Source organism: Nestor notabilis, unplaced genomic scaffold (genome assembly GCF_000696875.1).
Source record: "Nestor notabilis isolate BGI_N333 unplaced genomic scaffold, ASM69687v1 scaffold26092, whole genome shotgun sequence".
NCBI lineage: Eukaryota > Metazoa > Chordata > Aves > Psittaciformes > Psittacidae > Nestor > Nestor notabilis.
The window spans coordinates 1-19,424 of record NW_009917442.1 but is presented as its reverse complement, the minus strand read 5'-3'; the positions used below and the strand labels follow the sequence as shown (position 1 = coordinate 19,424).

The window sequence follows — 19,424 nt, the reverse complement described above, 5'->3', positions numbered from 1 at the left end:
AAGAAACTTTGAGAAAGCACTCAGCTGGCTCTGGTACAGCATACAGGAACAGAGGCAGAGTCTGGGGTGAGCAACAACCTGCCCACTGGCAGGGAGATGGCTGAGCTCTTGGCAGTAGGGACCTCAGCTCACAGTCCCCTTTGCAGCAAGCCCTGCTATAAGCTCCCTAACTGTAGGCAGCATTTACTGAATGAAAGGCTGAAGGCCTATGCTCTTGCTACAGCTGTCAGTGCTTTGGGGGAGCAGAGGATGACAGTGGGGAGCACCACCAGCCCTTAAAGCCTCCCCATTCCTTCTGCCTCCAAGTCCTCACATTTATGTCTGACACTTACCCAAGTACAAAAAATCAGCTCCTGGAACTCTGCAAAGATGAGTAGGAGCTGCATGAAGCCTTAGGGACCACGTATGAGATTGTGGGCTGCATAGCCACTGACATGGAGAAGAAAACTTCTCCTCTAATGATGCCTTCAAGTCCAACTCTCTTTTTCCCCAGGTGAGCTGTTCACTGGAGAGAGAAGGGAGAGGAGGCTCTGCTCACAGCAGCTATCCACCCTCTCCCCCTCAGGCAGACAGCTAAAAGTGGGAAGTCTCTCATTAGGAGACTAAGCCATTCTCCACTACATGCTCACTAATCCTTATTTATGTGACAGCCATTTCCTGCTCCCCATCCACCAGCATCACTGTGCTTCCACCTCTCCTCCCCCTCTCCCCAAAAGCTTACAACTACTGCCTCCTCCACCTCCCTCCACAGTGCGAGGCAACCCTACCTAATGGTGAAATCTATCCTTGTCAGGCTGCTGCTGCTGCTCACAGGGTGAAACCTGCTTGTATCACAATCCTGTTGCACTTTTGCCTCAGCTACAATTTGTGATCTCTCTTTATTTAGGTCAATACTGCATCTAAAATAATGGTGTTTTGGCCAGAAGCTCAATATATCACTAACAATGAGTTGAATTTGCTGGGTTTGCTAACGCTTGTGAAAGACAACTAGTTTAAGAGAAAGATCTGCTCACCTCAAAGCTAAGTGTCCTGTTGCAGGGAGTTCCACACTGCAACGCAGCAACAGTTCCCATTCACACAGCTCACCACATCCACGGTGGTTTTTAGGTAGGTGCTGGTAAGGAAGAAGCCAGCAGGCAGTGTGAGAAGGAAGGAGTTACAAGGGAGTGGCAGGAAGAAACAAGGATAAGGACATTCATCCAAAGCAAAGAGATGGAGGCAGGGATGATTAAAAGGTGCAGCTAACAAGAAACATCAGGGGACTGGACACTCTCTACCCTTTAATGGCTTTATGATAACACTGTGCCATCTTCCCATGCTCTCACAGAGCACTTGTGCTGGTCTTGTGGCAAGAACTGCACTGCTCCAGGAGAACAAGGATCTGCTGTTGCAACTCACGCTTTCCGAGGCTCAACCCCCATACACTCATGCTGACGACAGGCAGCATTGTTGTGTCAGTGGGATCAGGAGTGGGGTCTCTGCTGATTCTGGATGGTCAGAAACCAAGTTATCCAATGCACTGGTTGCAGCAATGTTCAGCGTGGCAGCTGTTAAACCTTTCAGATCATCAGGGTATGTGCTCTGCATCAAGCGTCCATGTAGCTTGCAGCTGGGATGCGTACAGCTGTCCTGCCACCAAAGCATCACAGTTTACTCTGAGCAAACTCCAGTGCAGTAGTGAGGGCTCCCTGCATGCCCTTAGCATTTCCACTGCCCTTAGCAACAATGGGAGAGCCTCCTGCCTTCCCTTCCATCTGTGCACAGACAGCCACGGCCCAGTCAGCAGCAGAGAACAGAGGGAGGCAATGCTGGGGAAGAGATATAGAACAAAGTCATTTAGACTCTGGAGCACTCTGCAGTCTGGATAAAGCAAAGTAACAACATCCTCTCCTCAGCCTGGGCCCTCCCTAACCTGAGGCAGTCATGACTGTGAGGACCGAAAAGGCTGAGCTTACATGTTAATACTGTGTCTTGCCCCTGGGCAAATATGGCCTGGAGGATCCAGGGATATCTGTGCCCAGCAGAGACTGAAAGCTTATCTGGTCACAGTACAGTCACCTCAGGTTCTGTCACTGTGTAATTGCACACCAACATTGGGCAGAATCCCAGGAAAAGCTTCAATGGGGAACTGCTGAGCAGCAGGTCCAGTTCCCCTCTGTGGGCAGAGTTCTGCTTACCTTGGACACCTGACAGGCACAGAGCACCTCACCAGAAGCCTGAGGACTGAGCAGCAGCACTGATGAGCCAGGAGACTTGTCACACAGCTGGTTCACTACTTTCATGAGGATCTAGGAAAGGCAGAGAGCAGACGGGTCAGGCTACAGCAGAGGTGACTGGCATGCAGCAGAAAATGTGCCCAGCAGCTCCCTCTTACCGCATGCAGCACCTGAGGCCAACAAGAATTACTTCTGCAAGAATTACAAGTGGATTACTCACAGAGAGGGAATCAGCTGGGACAGTATCAATGATGACAGGTTGGCTGCAATGTTTTGCTAGCAGGCTTTGTGCCTTCTCTTCAGCCTAGAAGAGGAAACACATTTGCAGGGCTACAGGTGGCAGAGTAGGCTGGATGGCGATCTATACATGCAACATATATATAAAAGGAATGGAAGTACTGCTCTGTGGCATAGAGGGGAGATATATTTCAACACAAGTCAAAGCAGAACTGGCAGACTGAAATCTCCACATGGAAACCTGTATAACCCTCCTTCCTCAAAAGCAAGCAGATATGAACCCCTGTCAGAAGTGGAATAGACAGTGACCTGTTCACTCCCCAGACTCTCTCCTGGACATACACATTGCCACATACCTCAGCAAGGCTTCTGTGGCAAGATGCTCCTTCTTTAAGAAAAATATAGTTCTTGCTGAGAACGCTAAGTGACCAATAAGCATTTCCAAAGGGCTTTTAATAATGCAATATCCATATGGCTAGGAGAAATGCTCTGTCCTGCCACTGTCTTACTGTATAACCTCACAACACCCACTATCAGGGCCATCTCATCTCCATGTATAAACAAGGAGGTGATGCCTATCTGCCTGTTGGTGTTTGCTAAAGCACTGGTATGGGGCTCTCCATCCTCACAGGCAGACACACATGGGGATTCTGCAGGTGCCAAAAGCCCAGCCAGTCATTCACTGCCCATTTTTAACAATGGCCCTGGTTAACGCCAGTGAAATCAACCTAACACAGGGCTCCTGTTGCACTCTGTGTGATGGTACCTGCTTCCTAATGGGACCCTAGTGACTGAGTGGCTGTGAAGTGTGACAGAGACACCAGCTCTGCTGGTATATCCACACAGTGCTATCAGCAGGCTGCAGGTTAGCGTGCTGCTGCTACAGTACCTTCTTCATCTCCAGTTTCTTGATGGCCGTGTTAGCGGTTCGCTGCAGTGCTTTTAGGATGGTCTCTAGTTCTCTTCTTTGCCACTGGGGCATTGCAGTGTCAGTCACCACCTGCAAGACAATTTGTTGTGTAAGGAAACTAAACTGTACCTAGACATTATCTGCTAGTTCTCTAGGAAGTCAGGCTGGAGCCTGGCCTCTTTCCAGACTCTCCTATACCCCAAGGTGATCAGGCCTGGCAGTCACTGTGGTATGTAGCTTTCTTTTCAGTTGGACACCTAAAGCCTGGGAACCCTCTTCCACTGCTTTACCCTCCCCACCATTGTCTTTTCTCACATTCCCTGTGGCAGCAGGTGATCTGCAACAGAGGCACCTAGACGCTGGTAGAAATCTTTGTGATAAAAGAGGCAGTAGCAGATAGCAACTTGCCCTTGCTATTGACCTTGGTAAGATGTGAACCTCGTAGGGAAGAAGTCATGTGCCTCACGTGTATAGAGCCTACGCTGGCATCTTTCTGTAAAGGAGTGTAATCCTTACTTTAGTCAACCGACCCACTTCTTTAGAGAGGTTCTGCATCTCAGGAATAGAGGTGCTTCTTTGCTTGATTCGTAGGGAGACAGAGTCCACTTCCATAGCCAAGCACTGGCCTACTTCCCGAGCCTGGAGAGATGCAAAGAAAGAATGCTTCAAATGCAGCAACAGAAAGAATGAGCAGGGATGGAGAAAGTGGGGAGGCAGCAGGGTCATAAGCACTGGAGTGCTGCTCAGGATCTAGTGGGAAGAAACCTACAGAGGCTTTAAGAACAAGTGTTCTGAAGAGATTCTAGTAAAAAGTTTCTCTCTAGACTTGCAACCAAGACTAGACAGTCACACCCAAGGGAACAAGTTGTCGTGTATTCGTTTTTCCTCAGTATCTCACACCAACTCATCAGGATTTCAATGAGAAAAACAGGAGCCCTGCTTACTTCTTAGTGCTCATTTTTCGTTATCAAAAGCAATCTTGAAATTACTGACTAAAGAAACAAAAGAAACACTAAAAGTAAAGAAAACTCCTCAGCTGCTCAAGCGTATTTCCTGAGTTCAGCTGATCTTGGTGTATATTTTTTATTGCTTTTCCCAACACCAATGCTACCATTACTAATAACTCCCCCCCGCCCACAAAAGACCAAATCAAAAACTTAATACAAGCTTTTTTCTCCAGTGACAATCCTTATAGTTTGGAGCATTTCCTCCCTTCCAGATCTCTGCGCCCATGATGGTCCTGCAAGACTTTAGACCAGGACAGCACAGAGAAAAGCTGTGGACAGTAAGGACTCCTCTGCCTAGCTTGCACACTCATCCCTTGTTTCAAATCACTCTCTGTGACTGATTATTCTCCCCTGTCTGATTAACACATGTACACAGCTCATCCTGGGGGCTCTCCAGGTCAGCACTTCCAGCAAAGCATGCAGATGTGCCCTGCAGCTTTTCATTCCTCTGCACTAAGAAAAGCCTTCCAAGGGACACAGATGCAGAGGGGACAGCCAGCCAAAAAGCAACAGATTTGCAGGGGTGGGCTTTGCCTTTAGTCTTCCCAGTTCCATTGACAGTGAGTCACTCTCTTCTGACTGTACCTTTAAAGGAAGCAGGCAAACTCCTGGGGCCCCCCGACACTTCCAGATATTTAAAGGACAGAGTGATCTCAAAGACACAATAGTAGGTTTTTTGCTTTTTATACAGACCAGAACCACATTTTAGAAGAAAAAAGACTAAAGAAAAGAAGCAAAAGGGCTGTACGAATGAGGCCAGAGCCCTGTAATCATGAAGTGCAAATCCAACTGTGATAGGCAGGAGGTGAGCAAGAGGTGAAACCAAGGCACAAAGAATCACACCTTTGTGCACCTTCCCAGGGATTGGAATTTATAGTCCAGAGGAGATACGGATAGGTGATATATATATATCAAATAGCTTCCTGATATTTTTGTGCCAAGTTCTTATCTTGGAAAAGGGGGTCTGAGGTGGGGAATAAAGGCCAAGGAGACAGGAGACTAGGATGGGTGGGATGGAGGTGAATAGTGAGGTACGGCAACAGAGCTGAGTCCAAGGGTGAAGAAGGAAGCCAGATCAGGCACAGCAGGGATGCTCCAGCCAAAGCATGGGGAAGCTAATTGTCTGTGCAGTAACCTACAAAATCGAGTCTTTCTGGCATTGTCTCGACATGTCAGAAATCTCAGCTCCCCCCTTCTTACCTGTTTGGCTTGTCCCCCTGTCACGGCAATGACACGGCTAATCCCTTTAACAAGCTGACGCTCATTGATGATAGCCAGATCTTCCACAGCTCCTGTCTGTAGAAGGTGCCTGCAAAGTCAACAGAGAACAGGAAACAAGCTGCTCTCTGGGAACAGAAATCAAGAAGCCAGCTTTCCTTTTCGATAAGGCTCAAGTCCAGCAGCCCCTTGCCAACCCAAATAGCTTCAGTCTTTTTCCATCCCTAAAATCCTGATGGCACCTTGTCATGCAACAGACAGAAGAGCTGAGGCTACTCCAGAGGAATCTCTGTGCTACCCACCCACAAGGCTGCTGTCAAATGGTGCATAACAGCCAAGTTCTGTCTTTTCTTTCCTTCAGCAGTGGGATGAATTGGGATTTTTCTCTTCTACTTGGCTGCTACTAGATCTTGTAGAATATACTTTTTTCCTCCAATTCCACCATTCTCTTGCCAGGCCAGCTCACAGACTGGCCAGTAGACTCCAGTCATAATGTAGCTATGCAGACACAGGGCACTGACAATCTCCCCTTTCTTTCTTGGCTCTTGAACACTGGATATGAAAACAACTACAGTGTCTTAGGTTCTATTACCACAAGTAATCATTTCTGCTTCACAACAATTGATCATTTCCACTCCCATGCAGTTTCTTGTCCCACTACTCCCACAAGAATGATCTCATGACTAGAAAGTTGCTCATTTTCAGCTGTATCTACTCAAAAGCCAATTCGTTCCTGTTTGGGTTTTTTGTGTGTGTCAGCATTGTATTGAGATGGATTAACTGTTCTTTAACTCTCATTATTGCTAAAAGCAGAGGAGGGCAAAGATGATTAATTAAAATAATCAGAGTGGTCTCAAGGTCTGACAATCCTCTCAGAGCCTTCTGCTGGGTTCCCAGCCCTCCCGCAACCCCAAAGCGAAAGCACTGCAATGTCGGTGTGACAGGCCACACACTCCTCTTCCACAGTCTGCTGGTGACTTGTTGCTTCCAGGTTGGTTTCAGACTATGAAGCAAGGAAATATGCTTTGCATTTCACTGAAGTTTTCTCACCCTGGGACTTCCAAAGCTTTCTAACTAGCCCATCAGGTCCTCACAAGATCTTTCTGGTGAGGAAACTTAGTTGCACAGGTACAGGGAGTGGGGCTTGCAAGAATGTCTCTACCTCAGCCACCAGTGCCCACAAACACAACTTCTGACTGCAAGCAAAAGTCACTTACGTCCCACAGCAGAGCTCCACAGAGGTCTGCATTGCAGCCTCAGAGTCGCGGGTCAGCACACTCTCCACAGGGACCCCCAGGGACACTATCCTCACTGGATCTGGATACCCCTGACAGAGGAGACAGGGATAAGCAGCTAACAACATGGTCCTTCAGGGGCGCTTACACACTAACTACTGACTTCAGGTGTCTGCCTCATTTTTACCCTATTCTAGAGTAGCCCCCAAGTCAGGGCAGCACTGCTTCTGCCCAGTACCAACCAGTACAGGGAGAAAGAACAACTGGGTGACACTACAAGCTTTTATCCAGAGAAATGAGCAGAAAGCCTGTTCATCACCAGCCTCTACGTTTTACAACACAGTGTCCCGAGATCTCATCTCTGTCCTATTTTCCTTCCTGAGTTTCGGGAGCCAATTCCCTTGCAGAAACCCGTTGCATCAACATCTCTTGTGACCCAGGCAACTGCTGCTGAAGGAGAAGGCTCACGGAGATGCACGCTGACATCCTGTCATACCTCATCCACTGCACGGAGTCCCTGAACTCTTCTTGCCAATGTGAGGGGGACCTCAGCCATATGCACAACCTCATTTCGTTTGATCACATCCTGGACCACTTGCTCTACTTCCTGCAGCTGCTCCACAGTCACAGGGCCCTGAGGAAGTAAATCAGACACCTTCAAGAGAAGCTTCCTGAGAAGTACAGAACAAATGAGAGAGAACTGGGACAGCCCCCTCCAAGCAACTCAACTTGGGCATACCACTTTCCCCTGGCATCTCACCTTTCCTACTTGTAAAAGGGAATTGAGAGCATCATGAGCCTCCCACCAGTTCCTCCCATAAGGGATAAGGATTTTTGATACAAGAGAAGCAACCGAACTCTTCAGTGCTGCAATAAGTGACAGGTTACCAGGGCCAGTGTTCAGTCTGACCGAACAGCTTCCAGTTCCCAACTGCTCTCACCTGGATGACATCAGGAACGTACCACAGCCAAGCTGGTGAATCTCTCAAAGATACCTCTACACTACTCAAGTCTTGCTAAGTCCTTTCCCTTCTGACCCTCATTCATCCACTCAGCAAACCCTGTTCAGAGTCAGGTCAATGCAAAGCACAGCCAGTCACGTCCAGAGGACCTAGTTTCATTGCTCAGGTAAACCATGACCTATCTCTAAATGAGTGATTATGGCAAGAGGAGAAAAAACCCTGGGGAGGAGGCCAGTACTGAGGTGTTGGTACTGCCTAGAACAAGCAAACACAAGTCGAGAGTCACCTTGGTATTAAAGTCGAAGCGCAGCCGCTCTGCTGTCACATGGGACCCTCGCTGCTCTGTGTGCTCTCCCAGCACGTGGCGCAGCGCGAAGTTCAGCACGTGGGTAGCAGTGTGGTTTGTCATGCACGCCAGCCGCCGGGCCTGAAACCACAGAGAGGCTGGCAGGAAGTGCTGGTTCCCGACAGCTCCCGGGAGCAGGGGTTGGCAAGAAGACATGGGAAATGTTCCATGTCAGGGGATGAGAGAAGATGGGGGGAAAACCAATGGGTAGTTCAGCTGTCAGGTACTGCACAGGGCAGATCTAACTTCTGCTATGGGATCACCTCTGTAAAACAGCATAGGATAGGCTGGGTACCTCTGGACAGACCAGTGGCTCATAGAAGATCAGAGTCACTTGTGAGGTCTCCTTCCCACTGCACAACATGATGAAGAGCAGTCTCAGGAATATAAGGGACAAGACTCTGATGTGCCCAATTTACTCAGGACATCACAAGATTCTCAGAGCAATGCTGGAAAAAGGTTAAAAGCAGCAAGTTATCACCTCATCCACAAAGAGCTGCACTTGGTCACCAGCACGCAGGGTGTCCACAGCAGTGACCTCGTGGATCACATAACCACCACAGAGACGAACTGACTCCACAGGGAAGAGTATGTCCTAAACAAAAAGACAGAAAGATGAAATTAAGGACACAGGGAAAATCCAAATACCTGTGCTAGGTGCCTGCTTGATCTGACTGGGAAATACAACCCCTTAGATCCCTAAAAGACAGCGATGGACTGGGAAAAGCAGGGAGAAGCTTACTGTGAATGTAACCAGAGAGTCTCAGACCTTCCCTGTGTCCAGCCACTCGCTGCACAACATGTTGAGGCTGTCAGCTTGCAGTGGAGGAGCAGTAACATCACCCATGCTGATGAGTTTTCCTAACAAGCATGCTTGTCCATGAGAAAATGGACAGCAGCTGCCAAGGCACTTGTCTCAGGCATCCAAGGTGCCATTTCAACTTCACTGGGCTGGCAATAGAAACTTGATCCCCACTTCAACTTGAGGAGAAGTGCTGAGCAAGGCATTATCACATTCTGCAAGGCTAAAAAGGCAGCATCAGTGCCTAGAGGTGATTCTCAAAAGCTGGAATGTGGGAAGGAGAAAAAGCTGCACCCCATGTTACTTCCCAGGAGAGGGCCAAAGCTCTCTCTTTAGCAAGGTTGAAGGAATATGCTGCAGAAGTGGAGGTCCTCCCTGATGCTTTTGGGAGGAATAAGAGTTCTTGCCCAGGCTCTCAGGTGGGCACTGCTTGCAGTTGTCCAGGACTGGCAAGAGGTATTACTCAGCTCAGAGATTCTCTGATTATTGATTGCCTTCTCTCTGCATTGCAATCTCAGCTGACAAGAATGAAGCACACTGAAGGGAGACCCAAGAAGACTTTACAGTCTTCCCCTGCAAGACAGGATTTCAAAGGGCTGACAGAGACAACTAGAGCAGCAGGTACACCTCTGTGAAGTTACTGCTGCTTCTTAACCACCCTACCAACCCTGATGCAAAGCCAAGGTAACTGTCAGGAGTCAGCAGCTAAGTAGATTAACACAGTAAAACAGCCCATCATTTGGGGTATTCTGCCTGGCCTCGGTACCCACAGTGGCCTTGAGTTCAGGAAGCAAAGGATCTTACCTGCTGCCCTAACCGTATCATGTAGCCTTTGTCACAGTCTTGCCCACCCTGCTCTGCATAGAAGTTAGTCCTGTCCAAGATGACACCACAGCGTTGCCCTGCCCCAGCCTCCTTCTGGAGAGACTGATCTCTGTACAGCATCAGGACAGTGGCCTGGCATGGGCTGAACTCTGTCAGGAGAAAGAAGATGGCAGCAATTAGCGCATACACCCTGTCAGATCACAGCAAGAAAGGAGAGGTCACTTCCCCATGCCAACCCTGTCAACAGCCAGTCTATTCTGAAAGCTGGCACCTTCCTTTGCCTTGGTAGGAGAGGAACAGCTGTTGGCAGAAAGCACAAAGGAGCTGTTATTTGGAACTACATCACCCCTTACTTACCTAGCGACAGACCTGCTGAGTAGTAGGTAAGCAGACAGGGACACCCAATCTAGCTCCACATGAGCCTGATAGAACAAGATGTGACACAGACACATCTGCATCTTTCTACACTGCAAGCTTATTACACCTGCCTGCCTTCTATGAAGGGATGACACACCTGGTGGACAAGAGATAACAGGGATGTTGCCTTCCTTGATGCAGCAAGCTTCTAACACGCTCTTCTGTAGGCTCCTTGAAGCCAAATTTGGGCAATATGGGCTGGACGGGTAAGGTGGTGTGTATAACTGGCTGGGCAGCTGGCCCCACACAGAATTGCTCAATAGTTCAATATTCATTTACTAGTAGAACTACTTTGTGGCTGATATTAGGGCAAATACCATTTAAGACCCTTCTCTAATGACTATACACTACAAGATGGGATGTACCCGTATCCTGCTTGTGTATGTCAATGAACTGCTGGGGACTGGCTGACACATTGAAGAGCAGAGCTGCTTTTCAGAAGCATCACAGCAGGTCAAAGAAATGGATTGACAGAAACCTTGCGGTCCTCAGAAGCAAGATGAACACAAGTCAGCAGGGTGCCCTTGCAGCAAGAAAGACTGCCTGCCTGCTGGGCTATATGAACACAAACTCAGCCAGCAGGTCAAAGAAAGTGGCTATTCACCCCTATTTAGCATTTGTGAGACTACATCTAGAGTGCAGGAAATTCCAGTTTTAAAAAAAGCCCAACTTTTTCAAGCTGAGGGATAAAGAACAGGGAACAGAGAGATCTCTGTCCTTAAAGTTACTGAAAACTTAAATAGAAAAGGCTCTGAGCAACTTGATCTGACTGTGTAGCTGACGTTCCTTAGATCAAGACTTCCAGAGATCCCCTCCAACCTGAATTATTCCACAATTCAGAGACTGAGGAGGTGGGACAGCAATAGCTTGGAGATTTCAGCCAATGTCACTGCTGGGCTTTTTTCCTCCATTATGCTATTGCTGTAGGATACGCAGCTTGATCTGCCTCACTTTCTGTACTCAGCTATCTCTAATTGTCTGTGACAGCCACACCACCTCTTACTCTCTGTGGTTTAGCTTATGCCTTCCCTAGACCACCAGCAACCTTAGTTACCCTAAATGATAAAAAGCCTGCACTGGCATCTAGTGGTCTGCCAAAGAAATAACAAGTGCAAGGCTTTAAACTTCTACCTAATCCGTTTGCATAATTATGCTTCATTCCTCCTAGCACTTGCACCCAGAAGTCTAATTGTTGGGAAGAGAGTCATGTCTAGAAGAAATCAACAGTCTCTTCTTCACCACTGCACAGTGATACCAGCCCGCCACTCACAGACTTGTCACCAGCTCAGAGCCTTCCTGGGGACACACCAACAGCGAGAAGGAAAGCACCTACTTTGGGATGAGGTACAGGGACAGAAAAAATGTGGCAGCAAGGTGGACAGGTTTGAACCACAAAGTACAAGCTCTGCATGCATGAGGTTAGGCAGTAGCCTTGTGAGGGGTTCTAGTGCCCTCAGGCAGAGGTTGCCTTACAGACAGGACCTGGCCACTTACCATACTGACCCTGCTGCCCAAGTGTGTAGGAGTACTTTGGAGAGTCATCAGTAGCAGGCACGTTGTTGCTCTGCAGCTGAGCCAGCGAGTGCACATCGAGGTGTGTGTTTGTGTCCTCCAGCTGTCCTGCCTGCAGGCCACCAGCCTTCCGCTATGGCAGAGAAGCACAGAATCAACTAGGCTGGAGAAGACCTTTAAGATCATCAAGTCCAACCATTACCCCAGGATTGCCAAGACCACAACTAAAGTGTATCACTGAGGGATATGAGCAAATGATAGGAGATAGCTGGGAGCACTCGTACTGATAACTGGAGCTGTAAGACTAGGAACAACTTCTTCACCTTCCTGGAAAATGCTTGTTTAGATACAAGCTGATGGAGGCTACTACTAAATCAACCCCATTCCTTCAAACCGCACAAGCATGCAATACCAGCCTGTGCTAGCCTTGAGGCAGGCCATAACCAACAGACAACACAATCCTCCTGGCACAGCTTGCTATGTAGCTATGAAACTTCCAGACCATTAAAGCTCAGGAGACCAAGGTCTTGAACCGATTACTGCATGGGGCGGTGGACAATGCAACTCTTCCAGCACTAGAGACCAAGGACATTTTGTAAACTCTGCATAAATCACTTGCTGTTTGGGCTGTCTAAGCTGGCTGTGCTCTGGGTGAGGAGCTGGACTAAATGACTGACAGAGTATGCTCCTAAACTATATAATACTACGATAACCTTCACTTGAGCAACTACCAGCATCATGAAACACTTCTACTGATCTCAAGAGAATCACCAGCCAATACCTCTCAGTCCCACACCCAAAAGCAAAGGCATTGTGACCCCAGTGGGGTCTCAGACCTACTTCCTCTTCAATGAGAAGGCACATGGCCCTGTGGTGCATTCAAAGGGCCTCAGCAGTGACAGGAATTCTGCCTCCATGCTTACAGGAGAGAGGAAAGGCTCTTAATTATTTTGACAGAGTGAGTATCCTTCTTACCTTTGCATCTTCCAGAGCAAGTTCATTAAAAGCAGCTGAATCCAAACTGATTCCCTTTTCTTCAAGCATCAAGTCAATCAGATCCAGAGGAAATCCCAGATTCCCATACAGAGACCAGGCCACCTCAGCTGTAGGACAAAAATAAGAACTCTGTGTAAACACAGAAAGCAAAAATGAGATCTCAAGATTTGCTTGGATGGGATCAGTCTACTGTGTGCCTTGGTAACTGTATTCACCTGTGTTGTGTTCAAACAGTAATGGGGAAGAGAAGCCATGCAGTTGTTCTTGCATGAGACCAAGTATTCATGATGCCCCACAGCCCTATTCCTGCTAAAATTCAGTGCAGCACATTTAGACAGGCAACTGTGCTGCTTGAGTCCCCAGTTCCTTCTTTCAGCTGTGACTTGTAAGGACCTAGTTCATCAGTCAATAAAGCAGCAAAAGAATGTTTCTAACTTGCCTGGTGGCTAGTTTGTTGTGAGAACGAAGTCCCAGAAAACAAAAGCAGTCTGGAGAAAGGAGTAACATCTACACCTCTGCCAGGGCTACTGAAAACACATGGGAGATGCAGACATCTACCAGTATTGACTGCAATGCTTTGTGAGGGCCTGGATCAAACCATCTTTAAGTACAGCTTGTCACAGGAGGGAGACTAACCTGGGAATTTCGTGGAGGGCTCCATCTGCTGCAGTGTCCGCTCGATGATGCGCCTCCCGCGCTCAAGGGAGGACAGAAAAGTGGCCTCGTTCTCATTGATGATATCCATGATCTGCTCAAGGATCAGAAGAAGGGTTAGCCACACCACCTCAGGGACTTCCCCAGCTCAACTCAGCCCTGCTACAGTCAGCTCAAAGCAAATCGAGCAGCTGTCTAACAGAGGTACTGTGTCTGTTGAACCAGCCTTTTTGTTCTGTAAGCGTGCATCACAACATGGCTCTGATGCACTACCGAACAGTGCCAAAGTAATTGTGCCTCCTATCACTGTTCCTGTCAAGTAAGTATTGACCATCCACCTGGGAAGGTTTTAGGCTGACAAATGCTCCCTTGTCAGACATTCATGTGTGTGACCCAATTAAAACCGCATGGCTGGAACAGCCAGAGAAATTGCTTGTCAGAGTTGCTGTCAGCAGAAGCAAGCCAGGACTAGCCTGAAATCACCAACTCTCTTTGGAAAAAGGCTAGGACAGGCTGTACTTGCACCCAACAAAAGTAGCTTTTTTAGAGCAACAGCTACATCATACCAGGACAAGCAGTCCTTGGTAAGGATCTAGGAGAGCTCTCACAAGAAAATCTGCCACAGATACCTCTCTTGCCCACGATGCAAACATGTTCCCAGCATGTCTCAGCCCACCCATGAGAACATGGTTATGGAGGAGTATATACATACTCCTCCAGCTAAGTCCCAAAGAAGGACTGACTTTGCCCGACAGCAGTGCCTCACAGAAATAATGAGATGGAGGTTCTCTCCAGGAGATCCCATATCACTCACCTGGCCTGTATTCTTTGTCAGCTCTGGATAAGCATCTCCCTGTGGAGTGAGCCTCAGTTAGTGATAACATCCTCAGCACCTTCCTCAGGGGATCTAACATCATGCTATGAGCATTACAGAGGTTTCTCAGGCAGGTGAGCGTGAGAGGAGCCCCAGGGCGCAGCTCCAGGACCAGCAACACAGGTGAAGAATCACACATAGGACTTTCAGCTGCTATTACTTTGCTATCGCCCTGTGACCTGCCTCTGCTAGCCCCTGCACAGCATCTCTTGGCAAACACATCCATTCACCTTAGGAAGAAAGTATCATCTTTTAGGATGCTGTTAGTACTCACAGAGACCAATTTCAGATGGTTTAAACCAGACATAACAGCTTGGAAGCCACTGCATTTAGGGAACAACAATGTGTACTTGCAGACACTTACACACACACTTGTGCTGACTGTACCACTGGTCACACTGGGGCCCCTCCCATCACAAATGATCAGGAGACAAGAGATTTTTAGTGCTGTGAGGCACAGTACCAGATACATCCTCTTAGAGCTCCTTTACATCCAAGATTGTCTCCTGACAGCATACAGTAAAGAAACATGGGGCTGAACAGGACATGTATGACACTCTTTACCCCCAGGACAGCAGTTTTTACTCACCAGCACTTCCACTACGGTAGGCACAAGGGAGGCCAGGAGCCCAGGTGGAGCATGAAAGACCTCAGAGCAAAAGCGGACAGCCCTGCGCAGGATCCGACGCAGCACTAGTCTGGGAACAGGACAGGATTTGCTGGACAGCCATGTGAGCACCCTTGCCTAGCTCTCACATCCAGCATGCCCCCACACAGCTCCTCTGGCCTCATCTATTGCCACAGGCCAGCTGCTCCCTACACTGTACACCCATCGAAAGATAAGCCTGCAGATCAGAACCTCTTCCAGGCTCTCACCTTCCTGCCTCCCCAAAGCTCATGCACTCCCTATCTTGGGCCCACACCAGAACCTCTCCCCTGGCTGTCTATATTCCTTTCTAGAACTAACTCCCTCCACCCTATACCATCTCCTTATGTTCTTACTCTGCTCCAGAGAGACCAGGATAGATGCCATCAGTGATGCACACGCACAGGGTGCGCACATGATCAGCCACCACACGGTAAGCCATATTCACACGGTCAACATCAGCATCCCCGACCAGACCTCGGTATCTGGGCCCCCTGCAGCCCTGAAAGAGAAAGTAAGGAGACAGATCAGCAGAAATTAATGGCAGCAGAAGGTAAAGTTTCAATGCACAAAGCAGCCAGCTAGAGTTGACATCATGCTTCTCAGCTACATCTGAACTGTGTGAATCTAAGATGTACTTATTAAATTCTTCCAGAGCATTATAGACCAAGAGTTCCAGGTCAGCCAATGCCATGGCACTGTGGAATTTAAGAAACTTTGGAGGAAAAATGGATCACTAGTGGTAATATCTCAGCACATGTCCAGCCTGGAATTCTTCCCAGTTTCCCTAGAATGCTGCTCTGGACCTGGCTGGACATACCTCCTGTCTGAAACTACCACACAGTGACATATGTAGAGAAGGCTGTGCCATGGCACCAGGCAAGAAGTCTGCATTCAAGCAGCTTCTGCTTAGCTGTGACTCTAAGCAGAAGCACTGTTACCTTGTGAATGGCATCCAAGATGGGAGTGAAGAGATCTGTGTCGTAGTTGGAGCGCTTGTTTTGCAGAACTGCCACCAGCCTTTCCAGGCCCATTCCTGTATCCACATGATGCTGAGGCAAGGGAAGCAGATTCCCCTCCACCTCTCTGTCAGCCAGCAAGGAAAAAGAAAAGACAAAAGAGAAGCAAGGGTCAGTTCAGAGGCAAAGAAAAGGAGCAGGTGAATTAGAGAATACAGGAGAGTGACAGGGGATGGAAACAGCAGGTGACCCAACAAAAGGAAGTTCAGGAACAGGACAACAGCAGCCTGCCTTGTCAGGCACTGTCAGGCAGCCAGAATCTGACCATCAGACAGTCAGGACAGACAGCAACAGAGGGAAAAAGGCCTTCCCTGAGCAGCAGCCAAAGGCCACTTCTCCATTTGCAGGTGTCTCCAGGCTGCTGCAGACCTCAAGAGACCTTTGGGATGCAGCAGTGAAGGAGAATAAGCAACAGAGGTTGAAGAAAGACAGGACAAATAAAGCAAAGGGGACCAAGAGCCACTGTTGTGGTTCAAGCCCAGCCAGCAACTTGGAACCACGCAGCCGCTCGCTCACTCCCCGCCCTTTTTCCTCCTCCCTCCGCTCCCGGAGGGATGGGGAAGAGAATCGGAGGAATGTAACTCCCACGGGTTGAGATAACAGCACTCCAGTAACTAAGGTATAATACAAACCACTACTGCTACCAATAATAATGATAAGAGGAATAACAAGGGAAAAGGACACAACCGCTCACCACCCGCCGACCAATACCCAGCCCGACCTGAGCAGCAATCTGGGCCTTCCGGGTAACTCCCCCCAGTTTATATACTGGGCATGACGTGCTGTGGTATGGAATACCCCTTTGGCCAGTTTGGGTCAGGTGCCCTGTCTCTGCTTCCTCCCGGCTTCCCCTCCTCCCTGGCAGAGCATGAGACTGAGAAAGTCCTTGGTCGGAGTAAACATTACTCAGCAACAACTAAAAACATCGGTGTTATCAGCGTTGTTCCCAGACTGAAAATCAAAAACACAGCACTGCACCAGCTACTAAGAAGGAGAAAAAATAACTGCTGTAGCTGAACCCAGGACAGATACACTGGATGCAAATCCAGAGCTTCCCTTCTTGTTCCTGTACTGTTACTTCCTGGAAAGCAGTGAGATGTCTGAGAATATACACATATGATTTTGGAGTCAGACAAGGGGGAAGGACTCTGGAGTTAAGACCAGATGCACGGTACCTGCTGTACTGCATGAAGACCAGGTTCCAGATCTCTACTACATCGGGGTTGCCCTGGTTCACCAGTGCTGCAGCATTTCTGCCACCACCCACATGGTCATAGTGGATCTCTGTGCAGGGACCGCAGGGACCTGTGTCCCCCATCTCCCAGAAATTGTCCTTCAATGGAAAAGGAAGCACGTGGCTGGCAGGCACCCTGGAAAGGCAAACAACAGAGGTAGCAGCACTGGGGCATGCACACAAAGTACACAGTAGCCTAGATCACAGAGAAAATTGGAAGGCGGGAATCCTTTCTGACTACTATAAACTCAATAACCAAACACGTTAGGATTCCTTTGCTTCTGTTCACACAGAATTACTCTCCTTAGCAGGAACAAGCTGAACCAAACCAGACAGAATCATACCCACTGCCCAGAACGGCTGGCAAATACAGCCTGGCTCCTGCTGATAGAGGCAGGGTCTCCACTGGGTCTGTGAAGCCACCTTCCTCCTTGGAGGGAATTCCAGCAGAGCTAAAACCTCATGACAGTGGACAAGGCTGAACACCAACAGTAGCACAGAGCTGGTTGCCTTGGGTTCAAAGCCCACATACAGCCTGGAACAAGACCCCAGAGCAGAGCAGCACTCCCTGCAATGGCTTCACTTCACACTGAAGCAGCCATTGCTAGCTTTCAGAGGAGAATGTACTCTCTGCAGCTCATTACAAGCAGGAACAAAGGATCAGAGATCCTTCACACACTTCATCCAGACCAGCCAGCCTTAGGTACACAGCTCCCCAGACTGATGATATCTGAGAAACAGCTTAAAGGTCAAGTGCCCCAGAGCACCCAGAGCCCAGTTGACTTTCAACAGTTCAAACAAACCAGAAACAAAATGAGTTTAAAACACAACTTTTGGCCCTTACATCTGATTCCCATCAAATAAAGAGCAAATGGAGACTCTGGAGACCAAAGTGTCAGCCCTGCTGCTCAGAACCATTTCTCTGAGATGCTTACCCCAGGTGAAGCCATATGTCCCTGCACTCCTCATCTGCACTCAGCCTCAGCGAGGAGTCTCCACCAAAATAGGTGACGTAGAGACGATCTCTGGGGATCTCGTAGACCTCTGTCAAGAGCTCCCAGGCCATGCTACATGCCTCCTCCTGAGCAGGCAGGGAACACAAACGAAGTACAGTAATCCAGGATGCACAGCAATGCAGGAAAGCTCTTTAGAATGGGAGTCAAGCACCAAAAAAGTTAATTTCTGTTAATTTCTGTTGCTCTCTCCCTTCCCAATTTTAAGATGTATCACAAAGAGTAGGATGAGGGTCTGGTGAGTGAGATGGCCCACTGCTGCCTGTGTGAAACTGACACCACTACATTGTTGGGAGACCTTCAGGATCACAGCACTGTCTGCAACCACGTACTTACTAGGAGAGTTACTGGCAAAAAAAGATAGCATCTTTTATCCTTCTCCCCTTTTCAAACTTTGTAGTAACAAGCATCAAATGAACTGGTAATCTCTTACACACTGAATGGTCAACACTGGCACTCACATAGAGAACTGTGATTCGTACGTGTTCACGTGATTTGACAGGCTGAGTGCTTCCAGAGCCTGCAGGACACATTTAGTGGTTCAGAACACCAGCTGACTACCTGTGCTCCAGGCCACAGAGCTCCCAAGAGCTGGAGCTTACCAGAATGCTTTCTGCACAGTCCTATGGCACTACAGCATAGCTCTGAAAGAAAGGCTGTTTTTCCCCCCAGAGAAGGTTTGTTCCTATCACCTCACCTTAAAGTAATCCCCAAAGGACCAGTTCCCCAGCATCTCGAAGAACGTGTGATGGTAAGTGTCTCGGCCCACATCCTCCAAGTCGTTGTGCTTCCCTCCCGCTCGCACGCATTTCTGGCTGTTCACCACCCGCCGGTGCTGTGCCAACTCGCTCCGGGGGTGCACTGTGCCCAGGAAGATGGGTTTGAACTGGAAATCAGGGCAGAGAAACATCTGCTATTGCTGGATGCCACTGGCACTGGGGGCTGTGCCTTCTGAGCCAGAGGCAAATGAGAGGGCAGCGGTGTGGGAATGCAGGCAGGAGCCCGTCCTGCCACAGTTCTGGGCCCCTCACTGTAAGAGAGATGTTTTGGTGCTGGAGTGGGTCCAGAGAAGGGTGACAAAGTTGGTGAGGGGTCTGGAGAATATGTCTTATGAAGAAAAGCTGAGGGGGTTTAGTCTGGAGAAGAGAAGGCTCAGGGGGGACCTTACTGCTCTCAACAACTACCTGATAGGAGGTTGTAGTGAGGTGGGGGTCAGCCTCTTCTCCCAAGTAACAAATGATAGGATAAGAAGTAACGGCCTGAAACTGTGCCTGGGGGGGGTTAGATTGGATATTAGGAAA

General features: G+C 48.7%; 1 protein-coding gene across 1 annotated transcript; it reads right to left on the bottom strand.

Annotated features, from left to right (window-relative positions):
- Positions 1 to 1,643: 1,643 nt before the first annotated feature.
- On the bottom strand, positions 1,644 to 19,009 carry AARS2 (alanyl-tRNA synthetase 2, mitochondrial; the record flags this gene model as incomplete). Its single annotated transcript, XM_010009237.1, has 21 exons — positions 1,644 to 1,808; positions 2,178 to 2,288; positions 2,437 to 2,520; positions 3,343 to 3,453; positions 3,880 to 4,002; positions 5,571 to 5,679; positions 6,806 to 6,915; positions 7,320 to 7,457; positions 8,072 to 8,212; positions 8,613 to 8,726; positions 9,738 to 9,907; positions 11,670 to 11,820; positions 12,663 to 12,790; positions 13,320 to 13,431; positions 14,152 to 14,190; positions 14,801 to 14,909; positions 15,214 to 15,359; positions 15,799 to 15,943; positions 17,052 to 17,246; positions 18,046 to 18,191; positions 18,821 to 19,009. Coding segments are annotated over 21 exons (2,736 nt in total), but the record flags the coding sequence as incomplete, so codon positions are not given.
- Between the last annotated feature and the right edge of the window lie 415 nt (positions 19,010 to 19,424).